Genomic DNA, 15,279 nt, shown 5'->3' on the forward strand with positions numbered 1-15,279 from the left:
AGTGGGAAAATAAAAGCAGTTCAAAGAGAATACATAGATTTTATCTCCAACTATTGTTCCAACCATTATGAACTTGAAACATGCCAATCACAAAATGGGCCATTGTTCCAGAAGCAGTGCAGCTTAAAAATGAATTTTTTTGAAAGATTCATAGTGGATCCTAACTGTAGGAGCCATTAAACTGTGGAAGAGCCTGCTTTGCTGAAGTCATAAATTGCTCCAAGAAAAGATTGGTCAGCTATTTGTCCAGGTTATTCCTGCATTGGTCAGGGACTTGGATCAGAAGATCTCCAAGGTCCCTTTCAACCCTAGGATTCTTTGATCCATTTTAAAGTTAGATCACTTTCAGAGTTGACCTACTGGTAAGTTCCCTCCTAACTAACAAATGAAATGAACCTTTTAAAAGAAAAAAAAATTGTTAAATATGCAGGCATTCATGCTTCCTAACAGTCTGTAATTTGAACACATTTCTGAATATGGAAACAATGGTTAAAAGAGGCAGCTTTCTATTCTGAAATTAACTCAATCTTTTAAATAATGTTTTCTTTGAGAGATGTAAGAAATCTTGTATCAAGATAAATTAGTGGGGAAAGACCAAAAAACAAAGTCTATAATAATTTTTGAAAACCTCTTCCATGTATTGCTCAGAAAGGTTTGGTTGAACGTAACATACTCTGATTTAACTTTAGGTGAAATTCTGTGGCAATTTTTAAAATTATAACATAATGAAGGCTACTAAACCAAGTTTTAGCAGTATATAAATAAGACTTTGTGAATTCAAGTAAAATCTTTAGCTACTGTTCACCTTTTCCCCCTTGTGTGGCCCCCTGTCGCTAGCTAAGGACCTGAACTAGTGATTTAAAACAAGCATTAGTACTTTGCTAAACAATTCAATAAATAAGGCAAACCTGAACAATTCAGCTACCTAGTTGAGTTTACTTTCAACCAAAATGTCTGGTTCATAAACAACAAGTAGAGAAAATAAAACTAAATTTTGGTTGACTCTTTAGGAAACTTATAAACAGTAACTCATCCATGATGTTAAACCATGATTAGTCAGTTATTATTTTCAACCAATACCAATAAATGGGAAACTGGCACCATTAAACAAAGAACAAGCCTTCATCATATAATTTTTATTTCATGCAAGGTCTTTGACCCACATAAATATTCCTAGAAAATAAAAATGATGGGTGTAGCTTTGTATTCTAAGGAATTGTGTCAGGAAGAAAGACAAAAGTAACCTTCAATATAGGGAGGATCTTGCAGGCTAGGGGAAGCAGAGACTCTTCCCTTGAGCTGTTTTGTAAAAGCATCTCTGACATACATTCAAAATTCTGAAAGTATTTTTTCTACCCCAGACAGACGAATCCTTTGGCCCTCTTCAATTTAAAGAATGCCTCCTCCCTTTAACATTAAGGAGAAGAGATAAAAATAAAAGCAATCCTTCCCATTCTTAATTTAGGGGTAGGATGAAAATGTTGCTGCTACACATTCCTTCTTGCTTATTTACGTTTATTCTGTTAATGGTTTTATGGTTTTACATATATAAACCACTCAAAGCCTTAAAACTGGGGAAGCATAGAAATGACATACAATAAGTAAATATCTTTTCAGTTTATATACTCTCCATATGGTATTTGTCCCTTCTTAAAATAGCCCATAGATATTTTGAGCAGATTTGGTTCTTGGTATTAGCAATGTAGCAGGTGTATAAATGAGTTTCAAAGAAATTAAGAGCATTCTCACAGATGTACTTGTGTCTTTAAATATATTACCAAAAACATTAACAGTTTGACTGGCGCTCTATAAAAATATTGATCACAATTCATAATAAGTTGCCTGGATCTAAAATCATAAAACAGTGAGTTATTAGCTGGTTTATACATGCAGACATTGTCATTTTCTACATCATAAACATTTATTTCCTTGCTAATTAGTAGAGGTTCATTGTTCAAAAGTTAAAGTATTCCTAAAACCTTGCAGTTGTGTGTTAAGTGTTTCTCATACAGTTGCACCCCCTTCCAATCTGGTATAGAGCAGATGGCATTACTGTGCAATTAACAAGAACCCAGAGATATCAGTTTGCCTATATATTGAGTGGAGAGGGTTGGGGGAATTAAATAAGTTGAGTAATAAAATTTCATCCATAATATTTTGTGGCAAACAGAAAGAAGAGGAAAGGGAAACGTTTATGTTGAGCAATTCAATCTATACATTAATAATCCTGTCATTGCTATATTAGTGCACTATTTTGACATCTTAATAATTAAATTTTAAAAAAATCCCAGCCATAGCAGCTGTTAGTTTTTATACCTGTAAGCATGAAAGGAGCACACACTTATATAAGCAGCAGTGGTAGGTCACCAACAGCCTGATGCAAAAGTTCCTTTTAACCATCTTATCCTTGACATTATCATAGCAATGCTATGTTTATTCCCTAAAAGCACCCTGGAATATCAATTGGAACCGGTGAACATGAAATCAGTAAAGTTCCCAGAGAAGTTAAAGTAAGGATTGCCCCTTAATCATTTCTTCAGCAATGCCTGATTAAATTAAGACAGAAGGATCAGGTACCTCTGAAAAGCCTCCTGAAGCATTATATCATTTCTCTTTTTTTCCACATTTAAAATTGGGAGCTTTTATCATATTTATATGGTAGAGTGCAGCTAATGTCACAGGAGAAAAATAGGATTTATTTTCAAGGATGGACCTAAATTGGGACTTCTTACTCATATGTGTTTGTCAGAAAAACTCCCAAGACACCTCAGACCCCACACCTAGGGACAGCAGATTGAAGTCTCCCAAAACCATAAGTCTGGAAAACTCCATTCCAGCCCAGAAATGGAGTCAAGGAGTTCAGGCGGAGAGATTGTTAAATAGGAAAATTGGTACAATAATAACAATCTAACCATCTGATTTGTAGAGTCCATCTTGAGGAAAAAGGTCTCACAACTAAAGAGGGTAGGGCTCATGAAAGCTGTAAGCAATTCTCTGATGATAATTGCCACATTCCCACCTCTGCCACAGAATCTCAGAGTCTTGAGTGTGATGCCACAGTTGAAACTCAGCCAGGCAAATTTCAGAAAGAGTGCACACACACACCCTTTAGGACCCAGACAATGCGTGCCTTATCAGCTCTCTCATCCATGCTCAAATCACGGATGACAGAGGTCCTACTACATACCAACCTTACCCATTCATGATCAAATCATGGATGACATAGGCATTATTACAGATTGACCTGCCATTCAGTAGTAGCAGACAGAGGCCAGGGTCGCTGAAGGTCAACTGGCAAGGCATCAGGGATCAAGAAACTGAAACTCTTAAGAGACAATGGTTTTATGGTGGCTAAGAGTGACCTGCTCTTTGTCCAATTCAGTGCCATAAAAGGCATGTAAAACAGATGGAACACATATACTTTAGCTGTATTTTCTGTCCTGAAGATAAAACATTATGTAGATGAGCACCTACACTGCTCAGAAAACATGATTAACGTGCTTAAGGTGGCATCCTTATTTTTATGAAGAAGAAAGAGAATTTAGGAGGATGTAAAACTTTAGCAAACTACCTTATGTAGTTGCTCCAGTAATGTGTACAATGGTCTTTCATCAAAAAAATCAGATATTTTAAATCATTCTATATTTGAGTATTAAATATATTTTTTTAAAAAAAATCTGAAAATAATTTGAAATAGAATTTTGGTAGGTCAAACTGTATCTAAATGGTATTTTTGTTCAATCCAGCTCAAGCTTGATAGTTTTAATCCATAACTTCTCTACCCTGAAGCCCACCATACAATTAGTGCTAGTCTGTAAAAGTTAGACCATTTCTCAGACTAGTACAGGACATGATAAAACATATTTTTGAAATAAGGGGGTTAAAGTCTCTCACAAATTTTTTGGAAGAAAATTTTCATTGAATTTAAGACATAGATGTGTATCCAATACCTACAATACAGAGACATTATTAAGCATGACAGAAAAGTGAAGGAACTGAATAATCATGAAAACTGTACTACCCTTGATTAAAAATAAATATCTTCAAATCTTACTTCCACAAATTTTGTAGCTATTATTTTCTTTGAAGCTCTGTTTTGAAAAGTTTGACAGGTTATCATGTTCTTGCTTCATATTATCTGGCATTTCACTGATGGTTTCTGACCTTAAGATAAGGATTAGTTTTTTAATCAGCAAATTATGATCTCTGCCTCATTCACCTCTTCAGTAAATGTCAGCAGGAGAGATTTCCCTTCCTTAACTGGGACCAAAGCTGCAGTTTGCCACATTTCATCTCTTTACATGAGACTGAGTTTACAGATGCGCCCACTTGAAATAAGCATTCTGAAAAATTATAATTGTCTCCAAAGGTTGACATTCAAAGGCTTTCTACTCAGCTTTGAAGGTTCCCTATGAAATATGTCTGATGTGATACCAAAACATTCAGCATAAAACACAGATTTTGTTTTCAGAAACATTTATGCCACATCATAATAAGAACCCATCTTTTCAATTTGCTTTTAAAGCTATTAAATTGCTTTTAATAGCTCTAATACTGTTGTGCAGCACAATGCTTTGAATACTTAGAAATATACTCTACTGGAATGTCCAAACAAATGTGCACAGGATCAAAATTTTAAGATGGTTTTAATGTGTTTGTTTGTTTGTTTGTTTGTTTGTTTGTTTATTTAAATTTATATACCGCCCTTCTCACGAAGGACTCAGGGTGGTGAACAGCCAAAGGTAAATACACAGAATACAAAAATTTAAGAACAGTTTAAAAAACATATTAAACAATTTTGGCCCAACAATTAAAATACCCCTTTTAAAATTAAAATTAAGCAATTGGAGAAGTTAGGCCAGCCCGGCTTGTTGAAATAAAAAAGCCTTGAGGGCCCGACGGAAAGAACGTAAATCTGAAATCCTCCGTATCTCCAGGGGAGCTTGTTCCAGAGGGCAGGTGCTCCCACAGAGAAAGCTCTCCCCCTGGGGGCCACCAGTTGACATTGTTTGACCAACGGCACCCTGAGGAGCCCCTCTCTGTGGGAGCGTACTGGCCGGTGGGAGGTTTATGTGTTACATCTGACTATTTTTAACCAACTTGTGAATCATTATCATCATCAGGATGTTTTGGAAAAAGCTAGACAGAAATATATTCATCCTTACAAAGACATTTCATTTTGCAAATTGAACTATTTATAAAAATTATTGTATTAAAGTAAAAACTTTTTTTGTTACCTGAGTGAACAATCATGTCTACTCTTTGTCAGGCAAGATTCACTGTAGTCAAGGCAGGTCAATTCACTAATCAAGATGGAATGCCTGACAGGCTTGATGTCAGGCTTCATTTGAAGTTGGGCCAGAGCTCCAGTTAGTACTGAATGCTGTGGTTGGGTTGCTAAAGAAGATAACCTATTGCAAACCTATTATATTGGCCTAGAAATAACTCTACTGATAACATCCTTATGTCCACACTTGCTTGACAGTAAATAGGAAAGGAATGAGAAATGGAAAAAGCCATTGTGAGCAGATGTAATGATTTCTAGTAGAGCTGCCCAGCATGTTGGATTCAAAGATATTTTTTGACACACAGTCTTTAAATCAAATGAAGGTTTTGTTTGGGGGGGGTGTTTTTTGGTTCCTGGGATTAGTAGCAATCTTGGGGAAACACACAATTTCTACTCTTGCATTCTCCAAAGCAACTTTTTGTTTGCTAATGTTGGGCAATGATTATTTATTACTTAGAAATATCCTTTTACTGGGACATAAAAATATAGTTAGTTAATTAAAATAATGTCCATCTTACCCAGCAATGTATTCATCAATCATAACTTTTATTATGGTCATTAATCAATTAAAAACAAAAGATAACTTTTGAGACAGCAAATAAAAATCATAATCAAACTAAATACTTATAAAATTGAGATGGTCAAGGTGCTTTATGTCTGACAAATAGTAAAACAAACTGAGAAAAATAAAATCGCATTGGTTGAATAATAATAGCACTGTACTCAATTCTTCAGTCAATGCCAGGAACCCTTTGATGTTATGTGAGAAGAAGAAGAAATAGAGACCAATACAATTGATTAAAACCCCATTCAGTTTGTTGAGCAGGAGATACCTGAAATGTGATTCCTGTGATACATTTCTAGAAGAAAGGTGCTCATATACATATATACATACCAATACATTCATACATACATACATACATACATACATGCATATACATATACATGCACACACACACACACACACACACATAAAAATGATGTGTAAAAAGCAAGATTTGGGGGGGGGGGGAATCTGCATTTGACATCTCATTTTAAAGATTTGCCCTCATTTGTCAGTTTGGAATATCACAATTCCATCTTCCATCTTTTAAAAAGCAGGTTATATTAGACACCAAATGTTTGTATATAGGCTAAAATATTACAATTCCTCTGTTGAACATGCTTTGTGTGGCACAAACTCTACTAGATATCTTTCACCATATTCTTAAAATGTATCAAAAAGCTGAGACATTAACAAAATAAATGAACGGCAAGGAAAGTAGTTGGAACAATGAAGTAACTTTAAGTCTTGGCAATTGTGACTCACATGGAGTTCTGTAGCTCTAAAGGCTTCCAGCTAATACATGTTTTTGGTCTATGACATTTGGAAATTGTATTCATACATCACCCTAAGCCAAATCTAGCACATCTTTTCAGACAGAAAAAAATGTGAGAAGTAAGTTTAATGACAAAAATTAGGCCTGTTCAGTTCCCTTACATGCAATGCCCTCCAGATGCAAGTAATATTAAATTGAATATTTTAATCTAAAATGCTGATGTCTAAAGCTGAGTCCCTCTTTCATCTTGAGGTTCATGCAAAGGGGTTGTCACATCAACAACAGAATATTTTCCTAACAGAAAATACATCATATTTTTCAGAGTACAATGATCTGGACTATAAGATACCTACCATTTTTGGTGAGGAAAACAAGAAAAGAAATCTGCCTCTGCCTCCCAGCAATTTTGCCTCGTTGCAGCAAAATTATGGGTGCAACACGGCGCACCCATGTAACACCTCTCCTGCGCGAGCTGCACTGGCTCCCGGTGGTCTTCCGGGTGTGATTCAAGATGCTGGTTACCACCTTTAAAGCGCTCAATGGTTTAGGACCTGGGTATGTACAAGATCGCCTTCTGCCACCGGTAGCCTCCCACCAGCCAATATGCTCCCACAGAGAGGGACTCCTCAGGGTGCCATCAGCCAAATAATACCGACTGGCGACACCAAGGGGGAGAGCCTTCTCTGGGGGGGCACCTGCCCTCTGGAATGACCTGTCCCTGGAGGTTTGTATGATCCCCGACCTTTGTACCTTTCGCCGTGCCCTTAAGACCCTGTTGTTCCAACAGGCCGGGTTGGCTTAGAATATGAATTTTAAATTGGGTTGTTTGTCAATTTTTAACTTTGTGGGCCAAATTTAATATATTCGTTTTAAATTGTTTTTAAATTTTGTGAGTTTATGTGTGTTTTAACATGGCTGTACACTGCCCTGAGTCCTTCGGGAGAAGGGCGGGATAGAAATGTAATAAACTAAACTAAACTAAACTAAACAGCAAATAGCCTGCTTTACTTTCATTTTCGTTTTCAGCATAGCTTGATTAGCACAAGAAAAAAAAAATCTGCTCCCAGCAATTTACCTCCTTGCAGCAAGCAGCAGAGGTCTGGGCAAAACAGCTGAGAGCAAAACAACTGAGAGTTGGGAGGCAATCCAATCAACTTGTGCTAATTAGGCTGTTTCTTCTTGCTGCTTGCTGCAAGGAGGTAAACTGCTGGGAGGCAGAGGCCAAAGGGTGGGGGCCAGTGGGTGGGCGGGGCTATATTCAGTGTATAAGACCCACCTAAATTTTCCCCCTCCTTTTGGGGGGGGGGAAGGTGTGTCTTATACTCTGAAAAATACGGTAACTTCAAAATATTCTCTGTTAATCCTTTCCTTCCACATCTCTTCTCATGATAAATAAGAAAAAGTCCCCCCTGATTGCCTTCTTCCTTTCATTCTGATTCAGTCTTACTTAATTTGGCTAGATTTATAGATGAGAAAAGCTCATCAGAGATCTTTCCATTCTTCCTTATCACCATTCTTCGCAGCATGTTATACAAACAAAACAGACCCGATTTTGTTTTGTTCATTTTGAAAGTGGGTTGAGCTCAAAACAGCTCTGTTTTGCACTTGAAACACTTCCAAAATGATCAAAACAATTGCTTGACACTAAAAACTGGGGCATTAGAACTCAGATAGTTTGAATTTGAACTGCTTTGCATAACTTAGACCAGTGTTTCCCAAAGTGTGGTACGCGTACCCCCAGAGGTACGGGAAGAGTTTGGTGGGGGTACGCGTTGCACCGGAGTTTGGTGGGGATCACGTGGGAATATCCACTGCACCGGGCTTAGCTGCGCCCACAGAACAAGGAAAGAAATAGGCGCGTATCACAGTTTTTACACGGGAACTGGGGCCATCGTACATCGTATCGCAACTCATTATGGCGGGAACTTCTGCACATCCTTCGCGCAGCTCGGGTTCGGCCATTTTTAAACTGCGGGAACATTAACAGTTGACATTGAGCCACGGAGCTGTTTAAACGCCGGAGAATTGCAGTGTTATCTAACGGTTAGACAGTCTTGTGAGGCGTGACACGGCATGAATATACTGCACTTCGTTACAGAGACAACTTACTTCTTTAATAGTAAGTTCCGGGCGCCTGTTATCGTGCTTTAGTAAGTTCCACTGATTTTGATTATTTTTATAAAATACAATTTTTATCCCTAACAGAGATTATGGATCGCTGGTTGAAATCTGGAACTACTAAACCGAAAGAAAGTAATGATTGTAGTAGCAATCAACGAACAGGAAATAATGAAATTAACGACGAATCAATTTCTATTCTGAAAGAACCTGTTAAGAAAAAAGCAAGGAAAACTCGCAAGTATGACAAAGAATATCTTAAATTTGGATTCTCATGGACTGGAGATGAAAATGAGCCTATACCACTTTGCGTCATTTGTTTTGAAAATCTAACAAATGAAAGCATGAAACCATCCAACTTAAAGCGCAATTTTGAGACAAACCATAATCAGTACAAAGATAAACCCATAGATTTTTTTGAAAATAAACTTAAGGGTTTAAATCAGTCTCAAAAAGTAATGCGGGGTTTGACGGGAGGTGACAATCAAAAAATACTAGAAGCTTCGTATCGTGTGTCGCTTTTAATTGCCAAATGTAGTGCAGCGGAAACCATTGGCGAAATTTTAATCAAGCCTGCAGCCAAGATAATGGCAGAAGTAATGATAGGAGATAGAGCGAAGCAAACTTTTGACCGTGTTCCTGTCTCAAATAATACAGTTCATCGACGAATCATTGATATGTCTAATAATGTAAAACAGATGTTATTATCTGATATTTCTCAAAGTCGTTATTATGCATTGCAAGTCAATGAGTCCACCGACATTGCGAATTTTGTAAATCTTATGGCGTTTGTTAGATACGAAAAAAATCAAGAAATTCATGACGACTTTTTATTTTGCCAGCCTTTATTAGGTCACACAACAGGAGAAGATATCTTTAATGTTATGAATACATTTATGCAAGAGAACAAAATTGATTGGAATAGATGTGTTGGAATAAGCACAGATGGAGCAAAAAGTATGGTCGGAATTAATAAAGGACTCGTTGCAAGAATTCAAAATGTTGCTCCAAATGTCATATCCACACATTGTTGCATACACAGAGAGGCTTTGGCAACATGTAAGATGCCCGCTGATCTACAGAAAGTTCTGGATGAAAGCATGAAAATCATTAACTACATTAAAAGCCGTCCTTTGAATGCACGACTTTTTTCGCAAATATGTGAAGAAATGGGAAGTAGTCATACCCAGCTGCTTTTTCATACCAATGTTCATTGGCTATCTCGGGGAAAAATTCTAAACCGATTGTTCGAACTTAGACATGAACTTCAATGCTTTCTTAATGATAGATTTGAGTTGAGAAATTGTTTACATGACTGGAAATGGCTTTGTAAACTAGCATACTTAGCAGATATATTCTCTGTTTTAAATTGCCTCAACTTATTGTTACAAGGCAAAGAAATTTCATTGTTTCACGTTCAAGATAAAGTGAACGCTACCATCGTAAATTTATGGCAAAAGAGAGTTGGTAATGGAGAAGTAGACTCGTTTCCCTCTCTTCATGAGTTTATAACAAGTTCAGCTACTAAAATTGAGGCTGATACTCTGAAATGCATAATACAGCATTTGGAGAGTTTGCAAGTTGGCTTGAAAAACTCTTTCCCTGATTTAAACAAAAATATTGAATGGATAAGATATCCGTTCAACATTAACACAACATCCATGCCAGAAGATTTGTCGCATGCGGAAGAAGAGCAATTGTTGGAGTTAGCTTCGGACGGATTCTTGAGAAATAAACATAAGGGGTGTACTTTAACATCATTCTGGTTACAAATGCAACATGTGCATCCTGCTTTAACAGAAAAAGTCCTGAAATACATCTTGCCTTTTCCAACTTCATATTTATGCGAAGTTGCTTTTTCTGCATTTGTAGACATTAAATCGAAAAAAAGGAACAGACTATTGGACGTGGAACCGCATCTCAGATTAAAATTAACAACCAGGGAACCAAATTATGATGATCTGTCATCTCAACATAAACAATTTCATCCTTCTCATTGAATCAAATAAATGTTCTTTATAATATAACTTTCGTTTATTTTGTGTATGTACCAAAAAAAGAAAAAATAAATATATTTTGATTTTTATTAAAGCATATGTTTTTTATGAGAGGTACTCAGCGTTACGAAAATTATAGAAAGGGTACACATGTCAAAAGTTTGGGAAACACTGACTTAGACTAAATGTCACAAAGACGCAAGAAATGGCAAAGCTATATTTGGATTATATCATTTTATATTGCAAATGATACTTGACTGCATGGTCTTCAACCACCAAAAAAAAAAAAAAATTTATAAAACAAGATATTGGCAAGATGCTCTAGAGCTCAGTTTTTCAAATATACCAGTTATCTATATACATAAATTTTATTATTAGGTTATTTTAGAAAGAATATTCAGCCATGGGAAACCTTGTTCATGTGACACCATCTGGAAATATTTGCTGGTTTTTCAATCATAGAATGTATGATATGGGATCTCATAGGACATCTAGTTCAATCTTCTTCTCAATAGAGAAATCCATTAAACTATACCCAGTAGATGAATATCTAGTTCCTGCTGCAAAACTTTTGTAAGAGTGACTCAATCTTTATTCCGGGCACAGTGTTCCACTTTGGGAAAAATAGGTCATAGACTAGTTTTATGAAATAACCAAGTGACATACAGGGGGAAAAAGACATATAAAGGCAGAATATCATTTTACCATTTGGAGTGTTTTTCTCTGAAAGCAAGGAAATTGGAAATTCCTTAATGATACTTTTGAAAACTGAATTATATATCAAAACTGACCAATGCAGAAAATCCTTACATATTTTCCTGTGTAATTGGCAAGGCTGGTTTTTTTTTTCCACTACACATTCACCTATTGTCTTGTCCATTCACCAGCCAGACTGAGCATTATTTTGGCAGAAAAGAAAGCATATGTTCATAAATCTCATTGTAAAAATGGCATGTTCTCTCTTGATACAGTCAATCATTTTCACTGTTGCTTTTTCATAATGACGGGGTCCACATCCATGTCTCTTCCATGCTGTGTTTACCTTTCAATCATAACTTGTCATTCATCTTGGAAAAAAAAAAAAACCCAAGGGGCTCAGCTGGAACAGATTAGGTATCCCAGAATGAAAGTGACTGAAATTGGTGTTTATATAACCTGGATCTCCATCTCTCTCTTTCCTTCTTCCTCTCTTCACACACACAGACAAACACACACAGAGAAAGAGAAAGTGAAAAAGGAGGGAGGGAGAGACAGAGAGACAGAGAGGATTTTGTCAAGCATGAGGGTTCATTCTGTTAAGTATGACAAAAAAAACAATAGTTTAAGGCCTAAAAATTTTAACAATGAAATATTTTGTGCAGTTTTTTTAAATTAACCTTGTCTACTGAATCTTGTCCTCAGGGGAAAAAAAGTGAAATATCCAGGTAGCTCACCTTCAAACAAGGGTGGGCTACTATATTGCAGCCAGGGACAACACTTTTAATGTTTTTAATTAACAACTGTATTATTGGATATCCTAGAGTCACGGGGATTATGGTAGTGACATTACCAGAAGAGAAGTGGTCAACAGTTTAAACCAGAGTTCCTCAACCTTTCCGGGTTTGAGATCTGTTGAGAAGGAGGGAAGAGGGGATGCTTCCGCGTGAATGGCTGGCAAGTGTGAACGCAGCTCCATTTGCATGAGTGATGGGCACGCGCATCTGCTGCTTGTGCAAATGGAGCATGCAGAAGCACTTACCCAGTGCTTCTGCAGCCCCATTCTGAATTTCTCACAGCCAATGGTGAAATGCTACCGATTCACACTGGTTTGGGCAAAATGGTAGTGATAAAAATTACCGGTTCGGGCGAATTGGTAGTAAAAAAAAAGCTACCGCTTCCTCCAAATCGGTATTATTGACGATCAGCTGTGTCGTGTGATTTAAAATTGCTAGAAAGTAGGAAATCCTGCTTTCTAGTGATTCTAAATCATGCAGCACAGCTGTTTCCCCCCCTCACTGTTCTACTTACCTTCCCAAGCATGCTTTTGGCATGTACTGTGCATGCATGCGCAGCACGCATTTGTCACGCAATGCACATGCGTGCATACAGCGCACGCTTGGCGCGCATCACACATGCACAGGCAGCGAACCGATGGCAAAAGATTTCATCACTGCTCGCAGCCCAGTAGTGGACCACAGCCCAGGGACTGGGGACCCCTGATTTAAATCTTTTGGTTGTTGTTAAAGAGAATAGGATATGTTTTAATACAAAATGTCCTGGGATGGCTTGAGATTGTAACTATAATTGTTGAGCCTTATCTAAAAGAGAAAACTTTGGGTTCCAAAAGCTGGATAAAAATTATAACCAAAAGTTAGTCTATTTTTGTACCTTACACTATCATCCTCAAAAGAACTGGGCACCCTGACACTGCCGATAATTCCCAAAGTGGTTGTCCTGTCTAAAAGCTTCATACTCTTCATACTGCCAAGCAAATTCAGTTATATGATGATTTGGAGGTGTTTTTATTAAGTTTGGAATTATGGCAGTTGCCTGTAAGCCTTTTCCTGAAGCTGAATTTGTGTATTTATTGGTATGCCATCTATTTTGTAAAAGCAAAATGATTATTGCCCATGATTACTCAGCCTACTTCCACAGTATGGCTTCCCCACATCTTTAACGCAGTACCAGTGTGACAAAGACCTATAATTTTGCACAGTATCTGCACGATAAAATCGCTCAGATTCGGGAAGGCTTGGACTCTGACTGGGTAGGTCCCGGCGGGGTGACTGAGGCTGGTCTTGAGAATGTTACCTGGGATGAGTTCGACCCTGTGACTCCTGAGGACGTGGACAGGATCCTGGGGAGGTTAAACGCAACCACATGTTTATTGGACCCGTGCCCCTCCTGGCTGGTACTGGCCACCCGGGAGGTAACACGTGGCTGGCTCCAGAGGATTATAAATGCTTCTCTGAGAGAGGGTTTCTTGCCTCCCGCCTTGAAAGAGGCGGTGGTGAGGCCCCTCCTCAAGAAGCCTTCTCTGGACCCGGCCGTTTTGGCAAACTATCGTCCGGTCTCCAACCTTCGCTTTGTTGCGAAGGTTGTGGAGAGTGTGGTTGCGCGACAGCTCCCACAGTTCCTGGATGAAACCATCTATCTAGATCCGTGCCAGTCCGGCTTCAGGCCTGGGTACAGCACGGAGACGGCATTGGTCGCATTGGTGGATGATCTCTGGAGGGCTCGGGACAGGGGTTGTTCCTCTGTTCTGGTCCTGTTAGACCTCTCAGCGGCTTTTGATACCATCGACCATGGTATCATGCTGCGCCGGCTGGAGGGACTGGGGGTGGGAGGCACCGTGTTGCGGTGGTTCTCCTCCTATCTCTCTGACCGGTCGCAGTCTGTGTTGGCAGGGGGGCAGAGGTCGACCTCGAGGCGCCTTGCTTGCGGGGTGCCGCAAGGGTCGGTCCTCTTGCCGCTCCTGTTCAACATTTATGTGAAGCCGCTGGGTGAGATCATCCGTGGTTTTGGGGTGCGATGCCATCTGTACGCTGATGACACTCAGCTGTACATTTCCACCCCAGACCACCCCAATGATGCCCTCGAAGTGATGTCCCAGTGTCTGGAGGCCGTGCGGGTCTGGATGGGGAGGAACAGGCTTCGGCTTAACCCTTCCAAGACCGAGTGGCTGTGGATGCCGGCGTCCCGGTATAGCCAGCTGGTGCCATCTCTGGCTATTGGGGGCGAGTCACTGACCCCCACAGAGGGGGCTCGCAACTTGGGCGTCCTCCTGGACACACGGCTGTCTTTAGAAGAGCATATGACGGCCGTGGCCAGGGGGGCTTTTTATCAGGTTCGCCTGATACGCCAGTTGCGCCCCTTTCTGGATCGGGACTCCTTGTGCACAGTCACTCATGCCTTGGTTACGTCACGCCTGGACTACTGTAACGCTCTCTACATGGGGCTCCCCCTGAGGAGCACCCGGAGGCTCCAGCTGGTGCAGAATGCGGCCGCGCGGGTGATTATGGGAGCGACGTGGCACTCCCACGTAACACCTCTCCTGCGCGAGCTGCATTGGCTCCCGGTGGTCTTCCGGGTGCGCTTTAAGGTGTTGGTTCTCATCTTTAAAGCGCTCCATGGCTTAGGGCCAGGGTATTTGCGAGACCGCCTGCTGCTACCGATAACCTCCCACCGGCCAATACGCTCTCACAGAGAGGGCCTCCTCGGGGTGCCGTCGGTCAGGCAATGTCGGCTGGCGGCCCCCAGGGGGCGAGCCTTCTCTGTGGGGGCACCCGCCCTGTGGAATGAGCTGCCTCCTGGAATACGATTGATCCCGGACCTCCGGACCTTCCGTAAAGCCCTGAAGATGTTTTTATTTCATCAAGCCGGCCTAGCCTAAATGGTTTTTTAATTGGGATTTTAAATTTTATGGATTTGGGGTTTTAAATTTGGGTAGCCAATGATTTAATTCTTTTAATTATCTTAACTTTTGCATTTGTATGTTTTTTAATTTTGGCTGTTCACCGCCCTGAGTCCCTTCTGGGAGAAGGGCGGTATACAAATTAAATTAATAATAATAATAATA

The 15,279-nt window shown here is 39.4% G+C and overlaps 1 protein-coding gene across 1 annotated transcript; it reads left to right on the forward strand.

The window, feature by feature from the left end:
- The first annotated feature begins 8,816 nt into the window (after positions 1 to 8,816).
- On the forward strand, positions 8,817 to 10,724 carry LOC139315083 (zinc finger BED domain-containing protein 5-like). Its single transcript, XM_070941111.1, has one exon. It carries the CDS (start codon positions 8,817 to 8,819, stop codon positions 10,722 to 10,724), a length of 1,908 nt encoding a protein of 635 aa, XP_070797212.1.
- Positions 10,725 to 15,279: the final 4,555 nt, after the last annotated feature.

The sequence above is a fragment of the Pituophis catenifer genome, unplaced genomic scaffold, assembly GCF_029215685.1.
Source record: "Pituophis catenifer annectens isolate HBS135680 unplaced genomic scaffold, rPitCat1.0.hap2 SCAF_3, whole genome shotgun sequence".
NCBI lineage: Eukaryota > Metazoa > Chordata > Lepidosauria > Squamata > Colubridae > Pituophis > Pituophis catenifer.